The following is a 22,240-nucleotide window of genomic DNA, read 5'->3' as shown; positions in this document are numbered from 1 at the left end:
TTTGCACTGTATTCATTTGCTAAACTACCCGAGTAAAAAAGTAATATATTTAAAATACATTTATTTCATACTTAGTATAGTTCAAATCTATTAACATATTTACTGACATATCGCTTAAGACTTGCTAAAAATTATAATTAAACTTTATTTCGAGTACTATTTGTGCACAATGCACATTTCTTAATATTAAGCCTAAAATGTGTTTTATTGATGAGGATTGTATGATCTTTGAATAATATCAGTCTTTAAATGCGTTTAACGTGTACCTGAAGTATACTTGCAATAGTTCCACTTTAGCACAGTCCAATATACTTCAGTATATATTTAGTTTGATTCAGCACTACTTCAGCACAATTAAAGTGCAAGTAAGTACAAAATTAGTTTAGCAGACTTTAAGTATACAAGTTTAATATACTAAAAGTAGAGTTGCATGGTACATTTTTATTAAGCACATAAATATGTAAATGTATTTGTAGTATACTTAGCATGAAATAAATGTATTTCAAATACATTTTAGTATATTTCTTTTTCACTGGGGTATAATGTATGACACAAATGTGTAAATACAGTGAACTTGAAGCATTTTGTGTTCATAATAATGCACAAGATCTCCGAAACACAGGTACACAAACAGACATGAAAGTTATCATCCTGGAATACATTTTTAGTATAGATCTTTCGAAACTGACTGATCATGAGCTCTTGAGGTTGTTCTGTGACCATATAGATTTCAACTTCAGTTAAAAAAGTAGTAATAAAAAGTAAATGAATAAGAGAAGGTGCTGTTATTATGAAAACAGAAAACAAAGAACAGTGAATGACAATCAATTATCTCCTAACACTCTTAAACTGCTTATATATTTGTATACGTTACAATTCAAAAGTGTTGGATGCTTTTGAAAGCAGTTAATACTTTTATTTATCAAGCATGCATTAAACTGATCAAAAGTGACAGTAAAGACATGCATAATGTCACAAAAGGTTTCTATTTCAAATAAATGCTGTTCTTTTGAACTATAAAAAATAAAATCTATTACGCTTTCCACAAAAATATTGGGCAGCACAACTGTTTTCAGCATTAATAAAAATCAGAAATGTTAATGTTTTAATCAGCATATTAGAATGATTTCTGAAGGATCATGTGACTCTGAAGACTGCAGTAATGATGCTGAAAATACAGATTTGATCTCAGAAATAAATTACATTTTAAAATATATCCACATAGAAAACAGCTGTTTAAAACTGTAATAACATTTCACTTATTATTTGTGTATTTTAGATCAAATAAATGCAGTCTTGGTAAGCAGAAGATACTTTTTTTTTTTCAAAACATTTTTAAAAATCCCCAATTGTAGTGTAAATTAATATTTTTGACAATTAACCAAATCTTAATAGCTTTTTACATATCAGTTAAAATGCCTACACATTAGTTATTTCCTACCGTTATAGGCGATGCTTTAGTTCATACAGACACTGTCCGTCATTTTTTGTCATTTTTTTGCAGGCTTTTAAATACAATACACCGTACAACACATCCTTCACATCTAAGCCTCAAATACTAGAGTTTCCACACACAGAACAAACACAGACACGAGAGAAAGACGATGGCACTGTACTGAAGTGAGATGGAGCGCGAGTCTTTTACAGGCCTGATCTGTATTCCAGGTGCTGATGGATTATACAGAAGAACATTTGCACAATTGCAAGCGAACAAAGGAAGCATTCTGAGAAACTCAGAGCTTTACTTTCACACGCCGATGCTTCTGACCACAAAATAAAACCCTGCGGCTTGCAGGCCTGAGAGCCGTTATATAACAGATTCATTCCGCGAGTATATGTTCTATAGGTGTTGTATTTTCAGTGTGGATTTTCGCTCCGTTTCCTGACTGATCTCCCGTGAGAGCCTGAGAGCCCTGATGGGGTTCCAGCATATCCTGTAAAGGAGCCGCTTCGCCCCGCAGGAGAGAGCTCCGTGGCTCTGGCGTGGGCCGCTCGAGTGCTCTCCACGGACCTCCGCCCCCAGCCGCGCTCTCAGGATGTTAGATTAGCTCCTCGCAGCGCTCCAGAATCTACTTATCCCAGCCTGCTTTTCATGAGCCAAGCAGTGTTGGGACCTCCGTGCTCCGGAGCAGCGGCGGATGCTGATTTTATCTGGCAGACTAAAGCGTCAGACAGCGAGGGGCCGCATTCTTACAGATACTTTCAAGGGTCTTCTGAATTCTACTGCAATTTCTGTGCAGTTGATGGTTGGGATAGCTTTGTAAGAAATGAAATGACAAATTTGGTAATTTGCACCTTCTGATCAATGACAGACAATAACTTTACAATTACAATCAAAATCGGTTAGCTTAATGCAGTACACGTGGCAAGGTTTTTTTTATTTTATTTTAATTATATAATAAATAAATAGAAAACAAAAAGAATAGAGAAGTTAGTGTTATTTTTTTAAGAACAGAATTAGAATAGAGAGTGCTAGAGTCAGAGGGTCAAAAAAAGATGGAAGAGATGAAGATGGTTAAGGACTCAGCTGCTGGGATTGAGTTGAGCAGGAGGGAACAGTTAATGAAAAAGTCTGTGAAAGTGATTTAGTGCCTCTTTGGGATGAACAATAAAGCGCCGTTCATCATACATGACCCCTTAAATTAATTTCCTATGGCAGTTTTCTCTAACCTTATAAAATGTACACACACACACAAAAAAAAACACAATTTCAAGTAAATTTCACAAACAATTACAAGAAGTGGCAAGTAACACACTGAATTAAACATGAAAGTAGAAAAAACAAAACTGTACTTTCTTGTATAATTTTGTCCATTAATGTTTGTTTTATTCAGAATTTATAAAAAACAAAAAAACAATCAATCAATAAGACACACCAGGTTGTTACCAATCAAATACAATCAGTATCAACAGAATCCAACTTTGAACTGCAGAAGCGGCACAGAAGCTGCATCTGAAGTGGCATTTATATGCATTTACTCTGCTTAATGCAGCTGACATTAATGTAGTGTTTTAAAAATTAAAGGTGCCGCATGCATTTTTGCACTAAAAATGTGCACTAAAGCATATAAAATACCATTTTCGCAGATATTTAGGAAACACACTAAGTTCACATACTTCATACATCTCTGAAAAATAAAGCTACAGCAGTTGTTCTGCTTTAAAATGAGCATTCTGTGTCGGAATGTCTGTTTTTGTTTTGGTCTGTGTGACTCCGCCCACTGCCAGTTTACCCAATAGGATTCCGACACCCCGGGTTGCCAGCTGGTGGGAAACAAGTATTGCAGCCATGGAAGCCAGCAAACGCACTGGGTCAGAGATCACAGATTCTACCCGACCTAAAAACCCATTGAAAAAAACTCTATGAACAGAGGCATATTAAACACGAATAAATCAACTCATCAATTTACAGTGTAAGGCTTGTTGTTTCCATTGTCAATTGCACTTGTTCCTGTTGTGTGTCCTCAATCTGGCAACCCATGTGAGCATCGAGTCTGAGCAGGAGGGGTGGGACAAAAAATATTTTGAATTTGGACCACAGTTTCAACCACTAGCTGTCAATATTACATACAGCACCTTTAACTTTTGAATATAGAACTACAAAATGATGGAAAAAAATTAAACTCTACTTTTAAAGTAGTTGGCAGCAAGTCATAGAGTCATTAACCGATTCAGTCGATTCGCTCAGAATGGCTGATTCATTCATAAGTGAAGCAAGTGACTTTATGAATAATTAATTGAATCATTGACCGATTCGTTCAAAAAATGCTGATTCATTCAGCAGTGAAACACATCTGTGTGTTGCTCTGAGATGTGCAAACAGTGATTTGTTTGAAAATATTTTCATTGCCTATAAATATATTTTCAGTCGCACATACTAATTTTTGGTTTCAAATGCGACTGAAACGGTTGCAGTGTAGAGCCCCACTCTTTGTAGCCAGTTTTATGTTTTGAATTTTTTACTTCTTCAGAACGGTACTGAACTTGGTGACTTTTGTGGCATGTGCCATATGAACACAGAAAAAAATCTCGGACATGATTAGAAAAGGCTAAATGGTCTTAGTCACATTTGTGATCTTCACAGTTAAAAATGAATCTGCTTCCTCAATAATCACATTAATGATTCTTTGAGCTCATGTTGGCGTTTGAACACATCGGTGATTACACTGCTTTAAGTCTCTGGAGCCACACAGTAACAGCTCTTGGTTCATTTTGAGTTGGACATGACAAAAGTAATGACTTCAGTCAGTGATTCAGTCATTAAACTGATCAAACCGATAGTTCATGCATTTGAGACTGAGACTGACTGATGAGTGTTTTTGACTGATTCATTAAAAACAACCATATGACTCATTCATCTGTGAATCACACATCCTGTGTGAATATTACCTTTGTATTATTTTGTGCATATTTGATTCAGACTGCAAACTCTCAGCTAAAACATCATTTTTCATGCCGTGGTGCTGTATATTCAATAGCAGTGCAGCACAATGCAGGAAACATTAGCTGCGTCACAATTTTGCACTATTCTATGCCATTTTGTGGTATAAATAGTCTAGTGCAAGTAGTGTGTTCACACTGAAAACTCCAACAAGAAGTGCACTTTAAATACCTTGGGATGCACTTATTTAACTGAAAAAAACAAGTGTGGAGTGTTGAACATGCACTGTTGAACACAAAGTTCATCCACTAAACACTGGAGGAAATAGTGCATAGCGTATAGTATTCATCGCGGAGAAGGCAATCCCAGAATGCATTGTGAAGAGATTAGTGAAAAAAATATATATCCAAAGGGAGAGAAATGTCAATTATAAGTGAGGGATAATGTACATCCGGATGGTTGTTGTTGCAAAATAAACCTCGACCTCGACAGGGTGATCACCGTGAAGGGGTTTATCCTGCTTATTACACGGCTGCTCTCCACATAACTAAATAATTGGACACAAAATATTGATACGAGTTTAAATGTTTCATTAGCTCACTGAATACAAAGCATCTGTGAAGAAAAACTGTTCTTAGAAAGTGGCTTTTAGCCAAGATGAACAAACAAGTTCAAACAAGACAGAAATTTAAGGGATAAGATACAGTCATACTACTTATTATAGTAAATAAACCTCATAAATAATTATGGGGACATGAAATATTGATTTGAGATGAAGCTGTTTTAAAATCTTACCTGTTTATTATCCTATAATCCGTCAGTGTATAATCATTCTGGCAAGAAAACGAACACTGCAATAAAAATGCACTGTTAATAACACTTAAATCCTCAGATTTCATTTTCTAATCAATAAATAGTCTATAAGACAGACACAAGATTGTAATGCCTTCGCTTCAGATATCTGGATGAATGTTATTTTAGTCAGGTTAGACACCAAACTGAATTGAACACAAATTAAAATTGATAGATCTGTTTATGACTAGAGTATAGTTGTCCTATATCACGTAATTTTCACGACTCACTACTTTCAAATCTGTTTTATGGAAAGACGTTTCGCCAGAACAATCGTTATGTTGTTAAACAACCTGGTATACGCTGTACTTCAGTCCCTCACAGCCTCGCTTTCATTCCTGTCAGAAATAATTAAATAATGGTGTTAATGTCGCAAATCACCAATCAGAATCGAGCAGAGCGCCTTGTAATAAATTGAATTAATTCAGTATTGAAAAGTATCAATACAAAGTTATGTATTGATGAGTTGATACAAATACTTTCTAAATGGTTCCCTCATGAGTTTCTGTCTGGGATGCTGTCTATGTAAATGTCTGCCAGAGTATTTTAGCTCAGAACCGTCAACAACATCATGGAAATGATTCAGTTCCAGTATTTAAAAATAATGGAACTGGTTCTGAATAAGAATCTTCACCTGCATTCAAATGTAGCTGTCAGTCAGAGGCGTGAACGAGGAGCTCAGCGTGTGTTGACTGAGTTCGGGCCGTTCGTTCGCAGGCGTTGACGTGCTGTATTATGGGCTATCAGACTCCACGACTCACTTTTTCCATGAGTGAGAGAGCAGAAGCGTTTGGCCTCGGGCAGCTCCGGTGTCTGGATTAATCGCTGTCTGTCTGTAAGTGTGCAGGAGAGAGTTTGTGTTCTCCTTAAGCTCACGTGTGTCAATATTTTCCATGTTAAAATACTTTGCTCGTATCTCAGTTCAATGTTCAGAAGAGCTTTTACAAACCGGTGCGTTCGAGTCCCCTTGGAAAGTTGAACGTAGTTGAGTTGGGAAATCGAAATTACGACGTCAGGTGCGTTCAAATCACTTCGGTCGGAGAAAGATGGTGATTTTCTACATGAAATTCAAAGAGTTTTTCAACTCTGCAAGCACAAAATGATGAATAAAGAATGTGCATTGGATGTGTTTTATGCTGTAAACTGAATCGTTATATAGGCTATTCTATAGTAATTGTACAATACTATGCTATTTATAACATGCAGTTTAGGCCTTGTACACACTAACATGTTTTTGTTTGAAAACGTATCTTTTTCTCTCCGTTTTGGCCTTCCGTCCACACTGAGACAGCGTTTTTGCCAAGGAAAACTGAGCTTTATTAAAAAAAAAAAAAAAAAACATTTTCCAAAGTGGATAAATGTGAAAACGCTGTTTTCACGTTGTAGTGTGGACTGTGAAAATGATGACGCATGTTTAGTCACGCGACGCATAATGTACCAATAGATTTCTATGTTTATACTGGTGTTGTGCCTGTTATGCGCTATTCACTTTAACACTAGTGATACAGATGTGTTACTTTGTACACTCTTCATGTCACAGTCCTGCAAAAATGTACTCGCGATTGCTGTTCATGGCAAAACATGAGGGCAGGTGCGTTTTACATCAGACACACAATCATCAGTGAAAACTCTGCTCAAGTGCAGCGAGGGCAAAGCTGCTTTAAACGCAAAGGATGCTCACAAATGCTGATTTCATTTAGTTAATATAAGTTAATTGATAAAGAAAATCTATTCATGACATTATTTTTGACAGCATCCTCATTTTACAGCATTTTTGCACAAGTGCCTAAAACTTTTAACAGCACTGTAGCTTTGCAGGAGGTTTCTTGAAGCGTCTTGAGACACAGTTCTTCTGGATTTAGTCTGTCTCTCAGTTTGTTCCTTCATGTCATTCCAGACAGACTGATGATGATCAGATCTCTGTGTGGAGCACAAAAATCTCACTGGGTTATTACAATTAATGGCAAAAATGAATGTTTGGAAATGTAAACTGATATTTCCTACAGCAAAAGACAGAAATAACTGACTTAAAACCATTTTTTAGCTGCTGAAAATACTAGTGTTCTAATCATTTTAGCCACCGCTGTAGACGTAGCCTTAGTTTCATTGTAAATGAAAACAAGAAAAAAACGAATTCATTTTAACAGATGAAATTCGGAAATTCTGGGCTTAAAGACTATCCTAAGTTTCACACTTACAAATAGGATACCATTTTATGGTGGCATTCATATGCGTTCAACTGGTTAATACGAGTGTTCCGCCAATATTTGAAAGCAGAATGTTTGTTTGTTTGTTTGCGCGGCCCAACATGTCAACTTCTGACTCAAACAATTAGTGAGTTTGGGACGGGGCTGTCTTTTTGAGCATTCAGCAAACCTGTTAAATCCGTTATGATCTTTAAAGGGATAGTTCACCCAAAAATGAAAATTCTGTCATTAATGACTCACCCTCACCTCGTTCCAAACCCGTAAGACCTTCGTTCATCTTCAGAACACAAATGAAGATATTGCTGATGAAGTCTGAGAGCTCTCTGACCCTCCATAGACAGCAATGCAACTGAAATATTCCCAGACCCAGAAACGTAGTAAGGACATCGATAAAACAGTCCACGTGACATCAGTGGCTCAATTTCAATTTTGTGAAGCTACGAGGTTTCATTACAAGGCTGATTACGTTTTATCGATGTCCTTACTACGTTTCTGGGTCTGGGAATATTTCAGTTGCATTGCTGTCTATGGAGGGTCAGAGAGCTCTCGGAGTGCATCAGAAATATCTTCATTTGTGTTCTGAAGATGAACGAAGGTCTTACGGGTTTGGAACGAGGTGAGGGTGAGTCATTAATGACAGAATTTTCATTTTTGGGTGAACTATCCCTTTAAAGTTGTTTGCTAATGCTGATGGCATATAATGTCAGTTTTAAACTCACGCACTGCGTGTCTGTTGGTAGATTCTTCGTCCCGATGAGCACATCGCTAAGCAGCGCTACATCGGCGGCAAGAACGTTCTGACTAAAGGAACGCCGGAGTGGGTTTCCTTTGACGTCACTGAGACCGTACGGGAGTGGCTCATGTACAGAGGTAAGTAAACCTTTATCAAACGCTATTACACCATTACGTGAAGGTACTATTAATATATGAACATTGAATCAGGTGCTTTATGTCATGTAAACGTAACACATTTTGGTTTGCATCAGGTACTTTAGATTGTTGTTGGAAATTGCGTTGTTAATAGGCCTATGCCAGCTGTGCTAAGAAAACAAACAAACAACAACAACAATCCTTGGTGTAGGCTTTACTTAGAAACAGTTTTCACTCAGAAATGAGTAGATTTCACAAATAGGTACAAAAAAAAGTAGAAAGACTGAAATAATACTTGTAAAAACTTAGCCCAGTAATACTTTTTTCAACATTGAGGAACATCTGAATGACATACACATATACATGTCCATTAAATCATCCATTAAAATGATAAACATATCAGTGTTTTTCACTGTATGCTGTGGTCTTCCAGCAAAAGTGTGTGTATGAATTTACAGCTGTCCCTATAATTAGTGAGAATATTGGCAGTGCAAGTACAAATGTGAGAGTTGAGTTGCGATGAGTGATTCTGACCACACACAGACAGCTTCATGTGTTGTAATGAAATAAACACTCTGTATTTGCTACTGTACTGCCATATAAAAAAGGAAGAATCATTTGAAAATCGTATCAATGTACTGAATCACTAGAGTCACTAAAGATTCAGTCTGTGTAGGAATCGCTGTAGTTACCTGGAAAATGTATGCAATGAATGACCAAATATGAGTTTGCATGTATTATTAAATTAATGACAATTTGAAAACCCACGTTGAAAAATTTCAGAAACCCACAGAAAAGTAATTGGCCTGGGGATTGCACAGTTCCAGCTCCCTATGAAGAGCACAAATCTGGCAGATTACCGTTACTTTAACAGTGTTTAGTAATGCAGAAGCAGTTTTTATTCAAATAATTTGGCCAGTGTCTCGTGTGGGCTAAAATACTGTGAGTAGCATTTGCTCAAAGATGCCGTTTAGGCTGTGAATATCCAAACACAGAAACTGGAATGAGATGTTTGTGGAGAAACCGTATCCCAAATCTGTGCTGTTCCACTGCTCAGAGACCAACCTCGGCCTGGAGGTCAGCGTTCACTGCCCGTGCCACACGTTCAGCCCCAACGGAGACATCGTTGAGAACGTCAACGAGGTGTTGGAGGTCAAATTCAAAGGTGAGTGAAGAAAACCAATGCTGAAACCAAACATATCCAACATGCAACAGCTAATTGTTAATTCCTGTATCGATGAAATACAAAATATGTTCTGATTGGTTAGCTGGCCCAGTGTGTTGTGATTGGTGAAGCGCTTAGAGCGTGTTCCGGAAATGTCACCCCTTACAATAACCGCGAGTTACATCTGCTCACTATCATCTGTAAATAAATCAATTTTGCCATATGAATTTGAGTCCGATTCAGAACCTGAGAATGTTTATGAACGAGAGGACTGTAGAGAACCCTTTCAAGCACAGGTTTTATAGGATGTTTCAGAGGTTTTTTTCCCTAAGATCTCTCGCGCAGCTCAACCAGGCCTCGTCCCCTTTTTTGCATATTCTGTGGGTGGAGATATTTAAATTAGTGAGCCAGAGTGACTTTGTGACTTCACAAGATCTGGAAGAAGCAGTTGTAGTCTAAACAAGCGATTTGTTGTAGTTCTTGAAAAGTGTTTTCTGTGTAAAGGTGTGTTATCATATTACTTTTTGTTCAAGTAACTAGTAAAGTAATGCATCACTTTTTAATATACAAGAAAATATCTGAGCTACTTTTTCAAATAAGTAATGCCAGTTTGTTTTCCTGTTTATTGACTGACGGCTCTGGTATTGCCATGTTGAGAGAAATCAGGAGTAAGTGCAGAGCGTTGTTTGTGAACATGATCTTACTGTAATGTACTTACTGTATTCTAATGTCAATATTTACTCATCTCACTCACACAAAAACAAATTCAGTATTCCTCAAAATGAATAAAAGCAGTCAAACTCAGAATATGACACCAACCTGCAATAATTAAATATGTTAAATAACACAAATATCCTTTAAGTATTTAATCCTATTTCATTAAATAGCGTCTTTGCTTCTGACCTTAAGTGATCCCATTCAGCCATACTAATAAGCAAACATTACTTAAGGTAAACATAACATTTTTAATTTGTATTGCTGAAGAGTGTTGAACTTGCTTCTCTTGCGTCCTGTTCTTCATGCGATCCAGAACGGCAGCACAGCTGAAAGGTTTGTTTGAGCTGCGCTCTCTACTGTACAGACGTGAATGTACATTTCCTTTAGCCTGAGGCATATTCATTTTACTTTTGGTGTAAAAGGTCTTTTACATTTGCCAAAAATATAACTTTTTTATATTAAAAACAAAGAGCAAGCCCAGCCCAGGTGAGAAAAAGTAACGCAAAAGTAATGTAACACATTACTTTCCATAAAAAGTAACTAAGCAACGCAATTAGTTACATTTATAGGGAGTAACGCAATATTGTAATGCATTACTTTTAAAAGTAACTTTCCTCAACACTGGTTATAGAATATATAGAGAGTAGACTTTGAGCTTTGTAACCTTGCAGATCTTTTTTTTTTATGCTCAAACAGTAACATTACATGCTAACTAAAGTCTAAAAAGTAAAAATGGTCATCTGCTATAATTATAACAACTGGATGAGGAATAAATTAAGGTGACAGTTAGAGCTGATTGTGGTACTGCGGAGTCTCCTTACTGTTTATTACTAAGATGGGTAACACTTTAGAATACTGTTCCATCATTAATGAATAACTACACAAGAACACATGCGTAATGCAATATTAGCACTCTACTAGTAACTGACAAGCAACTCTGATTAATGAATTAGTAAGTAATAGTGCTTAGTTGAATGTGGTAGTTCACTATTAGCTAATCAGTAACTATTATTTTTTTCATACCTCCCCAAGAACTACTAACTACTGTATACAGGTTGATAATTAATATGAATAATACGTAATGTATAATTCGTTCTAAAGTAAAGGTCATGGTAACCCACTAGTAATGACTCAAGTATTACCAGATTCTTCAGAAGGAATTACTAATTATTTGGATCAGTATTCTAAAGTGAAGATCATGATAATTATCTAGTAATTACTGAAGTCATTGTAAACTTTTGAGGTTTGTGTAAGGTCCTGGTTAGTAATTCATTTAGCTAGATTTGGTAACACTTAAATCATTACTAGTGGGTTACCGTGATCTTCACTTTAGAATACTGATCCAAGTTTCTGAAGTTTCTTCAGAAGGATGTAGTAACACTTGAGTCATTACTATCCAAAACCTTACACATATCTCAAAAGCTCACAATGACATCGGTCAATATTAGGAAGTTATGATGATTTTCACTTTAGAATACTGATCCGAGTAATTAGTAGCTCATTTAGAAGGATTTGGTAATACTTGAGTCATTACTAGTGGGTTACCATGATCTTCATTTTAGAATTAATTATTCATTATGCATAATTCACATTAATTATGATCCTGTATACAGTAGTTCTTAGGAGTTCTCAGGATATATGAAAAAAAAAACAGTAGTTATTGGTTAGCTAATAGTGAACTACCAGTTTCAACTTAGCGCTATTACTTAATAAATCGTTAATCAGAGTTTCTTGTTAGTTAATAGTACTACAATGTTAATAGTGCATTAGCCATTTGTTCCTGTGTAGTTATTCATTAACGACGGAACAGTATTCTAAAGTGTTACCCTAAGATGTAATACACTGAAAAAACTGGAGCAGGATCAGTTTGTGTTTGAAACATATTTCACTTAGAAATTGTAAACAAATAATTCCAAAGAAACGGCAAGTAACACACTGAATTAAACATGAAATTTTGAAGTAGAAAGACTGAAATAGTATTATCTTGTAAAACATATTCCAATAATCTTTTTACAGCGTGCAGTATGATGATTGCTCAGTTTCTCAGGTTTCTTCCCTGAGCTCTTGTGATGTGCCGTCAGCCTCACCGCACACGCGTTCTGCTGAGATAAAGGCCTCAGCGCTCCGTCCAGCAGCGGTCGGACGCTGCAATCATGGGAATGCTCTGGCGTATGGAATCTCACTTAGTTCTGGGGGCCTCGGGGGTGTCTGGGGTTTTGGGAATGCGCTGGCTGGAATGCGCCGCCACTGCGGGCACTCAGACTCTTGGCCCTCATTGAAAGAGGGGTGTCCGTATCTATGGGCAACGCCTCTCCTGGGACCCGAGCTGCTTTTGCTATCACAAACAGATTGAATACGCAGATGCTCGAGGAGACAGAGAGCTGCCGTCTGTGCCGGGCTTCAGGAACGCTTCCACTTCTCTACAGGAATAAGTACTGCTGAAGCTGAATCCAGACTGTCAGCGTGAAATTTGGTCCACTTTGCTGTGAGACACAGCTTCTAACACATAAAACGACCAAATGCAGTTTGTTTCAGGGTGGTTTTATTTGAAACCAATGATACTTCAATAATAGCACATAACAAAGTGGTAAACTAATGCTGCAGAATCTCAGAAAACAGCTGAGTGGAAAACGTGTGTAGATGTCAGAATTTCCATCTATTATTTTGCAAGCAATACTTTTCAGGCAAATCAGACTGTATGGTTGTGGGAAATTTGTCAACTCCAGTGACTGGTTGTTTCTCAAAAGAGCTCGCAGTATCACGACTAGAAACCTGAGCGCACTGAGGAATTGCGTAAAGATTGGTTTTGTTTTGCGAAAGCTCTTTCTGTTTCATGTGTGCAGTACAAATCAGACGCTCTGTGAAATGATGTGCTTGAGTGCTTTGAAGTAAGCATGTTGATGCCACCTCATTTATTTATTAGAGATTATATTGTTTCAATAATCTAATTTTGCAGCCAGGCCAATCTGTTTATAAATGTGCATTCTGCATAAATAAAAGTGCTTTGCATACAAACGGATGTTAAAATTCAATTTGAGATTGTCCTGAGATTGTAAAGATATAAAGTCTCATTAAAAGACTTCTGTACCTCAAACAGGCAACAAACTTAAGTCCAAATCAAAAGTCAGTGTGGCTTCACCAATGTGCAAGGCATTTTGTGCAAGTCGTGCAACAAGAAAACATGGAACTTGAAATTACATCACAAAGAAGACACCTGTAGATCCTCATGCGTGGGTCATAGTCAGTAAATCTCACTGTTTGTCTTCATTAAAATAAAAATAAGGGTATAGTTTTGTATTCCTCATCTGGCAGCTGTCACGTTGGAATTGAGCAGAACTGAATTGGACGTCAAAGTCTTTCCAACAGTGTTCAACAGTCTGATGAACATCAGATTGTATTAGGGTGAATACTGTCTCCTAATTATTATTCCTGAGTCAGCTTTAAGGTTTCTAATGTGAGCCTGTCTGTCAGTTTTAGTTTGACTGTGCTTCTGCTGTGTCCTCAGGGATGGACAGCGAGTACGAGGAGCAGAACCGCTGGGATTTGGGTCGACTTAAGAAGCAGAAGGAGCAGCTTCTCCCTCATCTGATCCTGATGATGCTGCCGCCACACCGGCTGGACGTGCTGCCCACCTCTAGACGACGCAAACGCGCGCTGGACACTAACTACTGCTTCTCGTAAGCATTTCTTCAACATACTAATAAAAATTAAGCTGACTGAAACTGCAACTGTAGCCCTATTCCAAAACTTACTCAGCTGCCTACCTAGACAATTAAATGCATCACAGGGGCTTATTGTTTGTTTGCGTATTTATTTGATGGGGACAATGCATGTAAAGGAACATTTGTGTAAAATGCAGAATGTAAACAAGCCGGATTATAGCAACGTTGCTAATTTACATCCACAGTCCCTAGGCAGGTGCACACAAAAACATGTACTCAAATATACATGCAAACATCACATAGAAAACAAAATGCTCCAAACACATTATTTAACATTTCGAAGTAAAATGGTTACACAATTCAGTTGTCATAAGCCACTTTCTACAGTGATTTTTAAAAGTAAGATAAGTGGAAAATTGTCTTAATACGTTAACTCTTTATCAAATTAAAGCTTCTCCCTCTCAGGAATACATTTGAATGTGTCATCTCTAAGGTTTGTTTTGCAAACATCATGCAAACAGTTTTTTTTGTGTTCAGTAGTAAACCTGATTTGGTAAGCCAATGCTAAACATTTGTCATAGCAGAAGTCAAGGTAATCAACACTTCCTCACAATTATTCGCATGGGTAAAAATGACTACATCATCTGCATACATCTGAAGATTTACATTTTTACATACTCCAGGTAAATCATTAATATAAAGTGAAAATATAATTGGTCCCGAGATAGAGCCTTGTGGAACCCCCTTGGAACAATCAATGTAAGATAATTTCGTACCATCAATATACACACATTGATGACTATTTGAAAGATATGATTTTATCCAAACTATTGTTAATTTAGCTAAAAGGACCTGGTGGTCAACTGTGTCAAATACCTTCTATAGATCTAAGAAGACAGCACCAACCATAGACAAAACATGGATGTAGTGTCTGAGACTTCACCAGTAGGATTCTGAAGAGCATTTTTTAAAGCCCAATGTGGACGGAGCCGGCCGTCGCCAACTTGGCAGCGTGTCACTGTGCATCACTCCCGGGTAATCGAAAATTAGCAATGAGGCGGGACGTGGGTGGAGCTGACGTGCCTGGTTGCTCAAACCACGCCTGCCTAGCTCGACGGAAGTGAAAGCAGCGGCAATCCACCTGTCACTCAAGTGGCCACGCCCTTAATTATGTAGAAATTTACGGCTTAATATAATTTAAACGGATGAGTTATAAAAAAATAAAATCACCCCCTCACAGTTGTCATGAAGGGTAAAATTAGCTTACAGAGCAAAACCACTGTTTGTACCAGGCTGTAAACATTTTTTTCTGCTGCAAAGTTGGGCATTTTACCATGGGGGTCTCTATGGGTCTGACTCCCTTTTGGAGCCAGTCTCTAGCGGCCAGTCGATGAATTGCAGTTTAAGTAATTTCCATGTTGGTTTCAAGAGAGAGACCAGAAGGTTGCCGCTTGACACCAACATACGCACTAGTAGTAAGACTAGTAAGCTGATTTTGTGAAATAATTTCTTTAAAGGCAAAACTGCATTGGATGTACATAAGCGAAACCATTATTTTCATCAGGGGTTCTCAACTCTGGCCCACAAAGTCCACTTTTCTGCAGAGTTTAGCTCCAACCCTGATCAAACACACCTGAACAAGCTAAACAAGGCCTTCAGGATTCCTAGAAAGTTACAGGCAGGTGAGTTTGATCAAGGTTGGAGTAAATGTAGGATTTAGAAGATTAGTCAGAAGCTTAGCTACCCTGACATGAAGGTTGTTACAAAAGCTAGATAACTTACTTATGATGCCTTCAGACCTCATTTTGGATCAATTTCACACAGAATAGAGTGCTGCAGGGATGATGCATTTTTGTAAGACAAACTAGAAACATTTTAGCACTTTTGGTTCCATATTCTTGAAGTCAATGGGCTTTTGGTTAAATGTCTGAAAAAAGTGATGAACACAAGCTAAAGATATTCCCAAAATATTTTGAAAGATTTTACTTGTCTTGAAAAAGGCAGATGCTAATAAGTGTCTAAATGAGACTACAGTGGGATGCTGGTGGTGTCACTTGAACAAGTAATCTCATCTAATTTGTAGTCACTTTCACAGCCTCAATATGTATATAATCTCGCTCTTGCAAACCATTCTAACTCAAACTTTCAGGAAAAATTGTTTTTAAATAAAGACTGAAGAGTAATGGTGGTGACGTGATGTCATGTGACTGACCCATGGAGTAGTTTATTTATAGCCTATGTTTAGCTTTTCACTTCTGGTATTATCGAGGCTTCAAAATTCTAATTCAAATTTTCAAATTCTTAAAAGTGGTTAGTCTCAGAGCTTATTTTCTGCAATAATCCAAAAGCCAATGGAAAAATCCTCTTGGGTTTTTGTGGAGGGAACCAGGTTGATGCCAATTTATGGGTTGGCCTGCAAAAATACTCACTAAATGAATCACTGCAGCACTTTGTACATTGTGAAAAAAATCAAAACATAATTTATGGAGAAATGTCTGTACTGATCCAGTCATTGCAAATCTGAAGCTCTGGTTGTTGGTTTGATTCCCAGGGAATGCATGCATTGATAAACTATGAAGAGCATCATTTGGATAAAAGCATCTGCCAAATGCATTAACGTAAATGTTAATCTGTAGGTAGGAATGCAAGGTGAATTTGATCTGCTTTCTTCTCAAAGATGGCAGGACCTTTAAAATCCGTATTCTCGTCCCTGCTTCACGTTGCATTAAGCAGCAGCGTACCTTATGTGTTTAGAGAGATTTTCCCCTTAAGAATGAACTTTTTAATTGGCACCTGACGGCTCGAAGCGTCTGGGAGGTTCTGCAAGAGCTTGCAAGTTCAGATTTGTCCCAGTATGCTATGTAGTGCACTGGCTCCTTAGTGTGTGGCTCTCTGTTAGCACTCCACACCTGGGTCGAATCCAGGAGGGAAAAAATGACACACCTTACAGTGGAATTTCTGAGCCTCAAAAGACTGTCTGACATGTTTATAAGGCCATACAGAACCGAAATACAAGTCTCAGAAACATCCAAGTGAAAAGTGCATGGAAACATCTCTGAATGAATGCAGAATCCACGCCAAGAACCGAAGAGCGTGAGGATGTGAACGGGCAGGTGGAGAAAGTGATGGCTTTCCTTCTGCTTTCAGAAACTACGAAGAGAACTGCTGCGTTCGGCCGCTGTACATTGACTTCCGGCAGGATCTGGGCTGGAGGTGGATCCACGAGCCGAAAGGGTATCACGCCAACTTCTGCTCCGGGCCGTGCCCATACCTCCGCAGCGCTGACACCACGCACAGCTCGGTGAGAGTCTCCTTCACACCTTTACTAACCTTCATATTGCTTTAACCCGTGTGACTTTCTTTTATGGAAAAAGGAGACTGTCTGAAGAATGTCCAAGCTGCTCTTTGCAATACAATAAATGAAGTGGAAAGAAATATCCAAAAATGCCCCATAAAAAAACCAAGATATCTTGAGACCAGGACCACCAGATCGAGACACTGTCTTCTTAATTCACATGATGCTTTGTGTGAGAAACAGCCATTATTCATTGAAAATCTTCCACTTTCTGTTCGCATACTTACAAATGTGGTGCTTCAAGAGACATCACATCAGACGAGAGGTCAATGATGCCAAGTGCAACTCGTATCTGATGACAGCCATCCTAAGATTTAAGAATTTCAAATGAGATTTGAGAGCTACATTATATACAATGCCATTACCATTGTGTCACTGGTCATTTTAGACCTTAAATTTTAGTCTGTCCCTCACAAGCATCATCACAGGACTTAAGAAGACTTCAAATGAATTAAAAATCATATGGACTATTTTTATGGTCCTTTTCAGATTCTTGACTCTGTCTGTCTCTATTTACACTCATTGTATTGAAAGTGGAGGCATGAACATGTGATGCACCAAATTTTCAGCAACCAAAAACTAAAAATAATTGGCTGAAACGGCAACAAAAAGATGAATTAGTAGCTTCAAGTTTAAAAATAGTTCTAGAAGTCTGAAAACAGCCTCTCTGATGACACATTTCATGCACTTCAACTTAACAAAAATGATTCTAGACTAGCAATGTGTAGAATTGGTTTGGCTGAAATATCAAGTGGCGGATTGTTGCCAAAGAACTTTACTATGACTGGTATATTACATGTGGACATGAAAGCATAAAGAGTTCAATCACCCAATTACCCAAACCGAATTACCAAAACATTTTTTCCACTTTCGGCTTTCAGCTAAATACAAACTTGAATTTCGATTTTGTTGTTTCAGTAAAAACTGAAAACAACAAACTCACTAATGTGCATGATTAATCTTTTGTGTTCCATGTAAGAAAGTCATACAGGTTTAGAACGACATGAGGGTGAGTAAATGATTCATTTGAATATTAATTGATGACTATTATTATTCAGTAATATAGCTGATTTGGTGGCATCAGAATGTGAACAAAATTTGGTCTAAATTGAGCTCAATAATGACACTACTGTCTTCTGTTGGGCTGCTTTACTTGAATATTTCATTATTGATGAATTTTACACTGCATTAAGTTATTAATTACTGTTTATTACTGTGAAGCTGCTTTGAAACAATCTGTATTGTATAAAGCGCTATGGAAGCAAATGGGACTTGACTAACCCCTTGTCCAAAAACCCACACTTGCGGTCTTGGCCACTTGAGTAAGTGCGCAAGACTGTCCCAAGTCTTCAAAACTTTACTAAAGCACACTAAATCCACACTATCTCGAATACCACTCCGGAGCGCTGTCCGAGGCTTAGCGTATCCCATCATGCATCATGTTCTGGAAATAAATCATGAGACTTTTGGCCGAGATCTCACGAGAGGTCACGGAAACTTTTCCAATGTAAGTTAAATATTAATATAATAGGCTAATTAGATATTATATAATTTCGTAGAAACACAAAGTGTTGCACATTTTACTGGTGCAAAGATGAGTAGTGGTGATATTTATTTTGTACAACATTTGCAACTGCTTTCCATCACTTGATTAGAAGCACCAAAATTGAATTGTGCCAAGTTATAGGGAATACTGAACAGACCTTTAGAAGTTGATTTTATAATGCAAAGTATTTAAAATAAAAATAAAGCTATGTAAACACTTACATTTTTACAACACTATAAGTGTGTCTCATCAGGTACTGAAAAGTTCAACACACTTGTGGTCTTCATCCTCACTTGGACACTTGGGCCAAATGCAGGAAATACATCATATAAGTAGTCAAGTGGTCAAGTGCAAAGACTGCAAGTGTGGGTATAGAGACAGAGCGACACGCGGCATAATCTGAAAACCACGCCCACCGGGGGGGAAAGCAATCCAACGCTCTCCACTGACTTTGTATTGCGGGAAGCTGCCTTCTTGTCATTTCTGACTTTTAACAACAAAACAGAACAATGTCTAAAAGCTGCTGTGTGACGAGGTGTACAGCTAAACAATCTAGAACTATGTTTTTATAAGCTGTCGACCCAAAAAAATAAGAGTTTAAGGACACAAAAGTAGAGCGCAACATGTAATATTACTCTGAGAACTACACCCACCGGAGGGAAACATAAACGGCGACAGGAACCATTTATTAATTTTAACCATGTCAAAGGATTATTTCACCACCCGATGTAAACCTGAGAGGAGGAGATGTATTGAGAAACTAAATTTTACTGGTCTACGTATGTCAGTGCCCCTTTTCCTTACCTTCCTTTTGTTGGAGAAATGATCTAAAATGAATGGCCCAACATGAAATCTACAACTATTTGTGTCCTTAAACGCTGTACTGTACACCTCGTCACACAGCAGCTTTTAGGCATTGTTCTGTTTTTTGTTATAAGTCAGAAATGACAAGGAGGCAGCTTCCCGCGAAATACAAAGTCAATGGAGAGTGTTGGATTGTCCCCCACCCCCCGGGTTTGGCGCGTGGCCTAAATGCGCTCTGTCTCTATTTGGACAAAGCATTACAATGTGTCTCCTGGTTTCTCGGCAGCTGCTGAGCCTGTACAACACGCTGAACCCCGAGGCGTCCGCTTCCCCCTGCTGCGTTCCTCAAGACCTCGAGCCGCTCACCATCCTCTACTACGTGGGCCGAACGCCTAAAGTGGAGCAGCTCTCCAACATGATCGTCAAATCCTGCAAGTGCAGCTGAGGGGCCCGAGACCCCGGCACTGAGCCCGACGCAGGTTCCAGCGCTCGAGGGCCAAAAGGAAGGGTGCGTGCCAGGAACTGGACTCTAAATGAATACCTCCGTACATCCTTCTCACCCACATCCAACCCAGGAGCCAGAGGCTTCTCTAAGCACTAGAAAGTTGCGTTCCAAGACGACTACGCTGCCCTACGATCCCTCGGACTTCTAGTTTGACGTTTGAAATGACTTGTCCACTTTTAATGTGTATTTTTTGGTCAGCTCTTTTAACGGCGAACCTCGCGGCCATTTATGAACTCTGACCTTCGTAAGATCCACAGAAGCATCTTTACTGAGGACACCGCCCACGCGTGCTGGATCGACATACACCGAGAGCGCCGACCCTTGTGTTTTTGTATAACTCATTTGAGCACGGCATTTCCCAGACTGAACGTTGTAGTGTGTAATCAACGCCGTTCGTCTAACGCGACGGTGTTAATGGTAATACAAACATGCTGGAAAGAATTCTTTTGAGAAAACAATGTGTTTTGACTTATGTTTACCTCTGTCGCTCGGCAGAAGTTTTAGGGGTTTTTATAGTTCTTCAATGAAGCTGACGTTTCGAAACGACGTATGCCGACACATGAACTTTTAGATCACAAACTGCTAATGTTTTTACTGCTATTACTCCTGAAAACACTTTTTTAATTAAACAGTCTTGGACATAAAGAGTTTGTCATGAGTTTCAGAGAAACCACATCATCTTGACCGTTAAAAAGGGTGAACGCACGCAGATTGCATCGCTTGCTTTAACAGTATATTTTTTTTAGTGCTGTCAAACGATGCATGTGTGTGTACTGTGTATATTTATTATGTATATATAAATACACACACATGCTGTATACATTTTGAAAATATTTACATGTATATACATTTATATACTTATATTGTATATTATATATAAATATATTTAATATATAATTTTTTTTTAAAATACATGCATGTGTTTGTATTTATATATGCATAATAAATAAATATATACAGTACACACACATTTATTATGTAAACAAAAACTTTTATTTTGGATGCGATTAATCGTTTGACAGCACAAATTTTTTTCTTAAACAAAAGTAATCACAAAAAGTCGTTGAAATTTCCTCCAGTTTATGGATGCGAAAAAGGTACAGTAGCATAAATGCACAAATAATTTGTCAAGTTTAATCTGGTCATGCGTAAATTCAGAGAATATTCAAGTAAATTCAGGAGAGAAAATGCAATACAATGACTGTACAAACTAAAACACATTAAAATCCTGAGAATAAAACTATGTTGCCTAAGTTCAATCTTGCATAATCGGCCTCATTCATGAAACGCAATATGAGTTCTTGTAAAGTTTTCTTTCATCAACCGATGCTCTCAATTCAATGCAACAATTTACGTAAGAAATTTGTTCCGTTTCTGCTGCATGAATGAGGCCCTGTCATTTATTCATTTTTGGCCAGGTACTTAAAGTGAAGCGTTAAACTAAAATCAAACTGAAAATACAACGTCATCCCTTCAGCACAGCAGTGTTGATCACGGTGCATCAAGTATTACCAGGACATTGGTCAAAAATGGTCAAGTCTTTAGTTGCACAGAAACTCATCACAGGTGTCAGCTTTACCTGGACGTTGATGTTTCTGGATTGCAGATCAGAGCTGCTCCAGCGGTTCCTCACACCTGAACCCAGGCACTTGAACAGACATTGTTAGAGATCATTAGCAAGCGGTGCTGAAAGCTCTTTACTCAGGAGTCTAAATCTTCTATCTGTACATGTAAACATGGATAAATGTGATGGGCACTCTCGTGAGCTCGGGGTCTGCTGTTGAAACGCAGCTGTTGCGAGCCGTCAGTCCGCGCTCTTCACATGGCATCAGATGTGGGGTGAAAATGAAGCCTGGACAACTGCACATACGAGACAGTGAGAGGCAGGAACAGATCCAATCAAAGCTAAGGATTTCACGTATAATCACACACACTCAAAAAAAGACACATAAGGCCGGTTGGGAGGGAAATAATGATTATCAGAAGACAGCATATTGAGAGTGATGTCTGTGTTTTGAGCAGGTGTAGAGGACGTGGATCTCGAGATCTCAGTATGTAAAGTGATCCCACAGAGCAGCTGATCTCTGGCCTCATTCATCTGTTCCTGGAGCCCTGAGTGTGGAAGAGTTTACTGTACACTGACAGACCTGTGAACACACAAACACACAACGAATCA

General features: G+C 38.2%; 2 protein-coding genes and 1 long non-coding RNA gene across 8 annotated transcripts in view; 1 reads left to right on the top strand and 2 right to left on the bottom strand.

The window, feature by feature from the left end:
* The window catches only part of tgfb3 (transforming growth factor, beta 3), a 30,712-nt gene extending 10,003 nt beyond the window's left edge, over positions 1 to 20,709 (top strand). The window contains 5 exon segments of the mRNA XM_058750029.1: positions 8,181 to 8,310; positions 9,368 to 9,475; positions 13,698 to 13,869; positions 17,002 to 17,155; positions 19,846 to 20,709. Coding sequence (XP_058606012.1) covers positions 8,181 to 8,310; positions 9,368 to 9,475; positions 13,698 to 13,869; positions 17,002 to 17,155; positions 19,846 to 20,004 — 723 coding nt within the window. The 3' untranslated portion in view covers positions 20,005 to 20,709.
* Positions 390 to 7,745, bottom strand: LOC131523558 (uncharacterized). Of its 2 annotated transcripts, none has more exons than XR_009266806.1 (3): positions 7,681 to 7,745; positions 6,183 to 7,153; positions 390 to 6,066 (listed from the first exon to the last, which is right to left on the bottom strand). It is a non-coding gene; the product is annotated as an uncharacterized LOC131523558 (long non-coding RNA). The 2 variants fall into 2 exon arrangements; XR_009266807.1 differs by lacking the exon at positions 7,681 to 7,745 and having other exon boundaries at positions 390 to 3,338; positions 3,411 to 6,066; positions 6,183 to 7,642.
* Positions 20,710 to 21,127: 418 nt separating the features above from the next.
* ttll5 (tubulin tyrosine ligase-like family, member 5) overlaps positions 21,128 to 22,240 on the bottom strand; it is a 135,875-nt gene continuing 134,762 nt past the window's right edge. For all 5 annotated transcript variants that reach the window (XR_009266805.1, XM_058750026.1, XM_058750028.1 and 2 more), the window contains one exon: positions 21,128 to 22,211. Coding sequence is in view for 4 of the 5 variants with exons in the window: in XM_058750026.1 (XP_058606009.1) it covers positions 22,159 to 22,211 (53 nt within the window). In the remaining variant the exon portion in view is untranslated. The remainder of the gene's footprint in view (positions 22,212 to 22,240) is intronic.

The sequence above is a fragment of the Onychostoma macrolepis genome, chromosome 17 (assembly GCF_012432095.1).
Source record: "Onychostoma macrolepis isolate SWU-2019 chromosome 17, ASM1243209v1, whole genome shotgun sequence".
In the NCBI taxonomy this organism is placed as follows: Eukaryota; Metazoa; Chordata; class Actinopteri; order Cypriniformes; family Cyprinidae; genus Onychostoma; species Onychostoma macrolepis.
The sequence above is the reverse complement of the archived record's forward strand: the minus strand, read 5'-3'. Positions and strand labels throughout refer to the sequence as shown.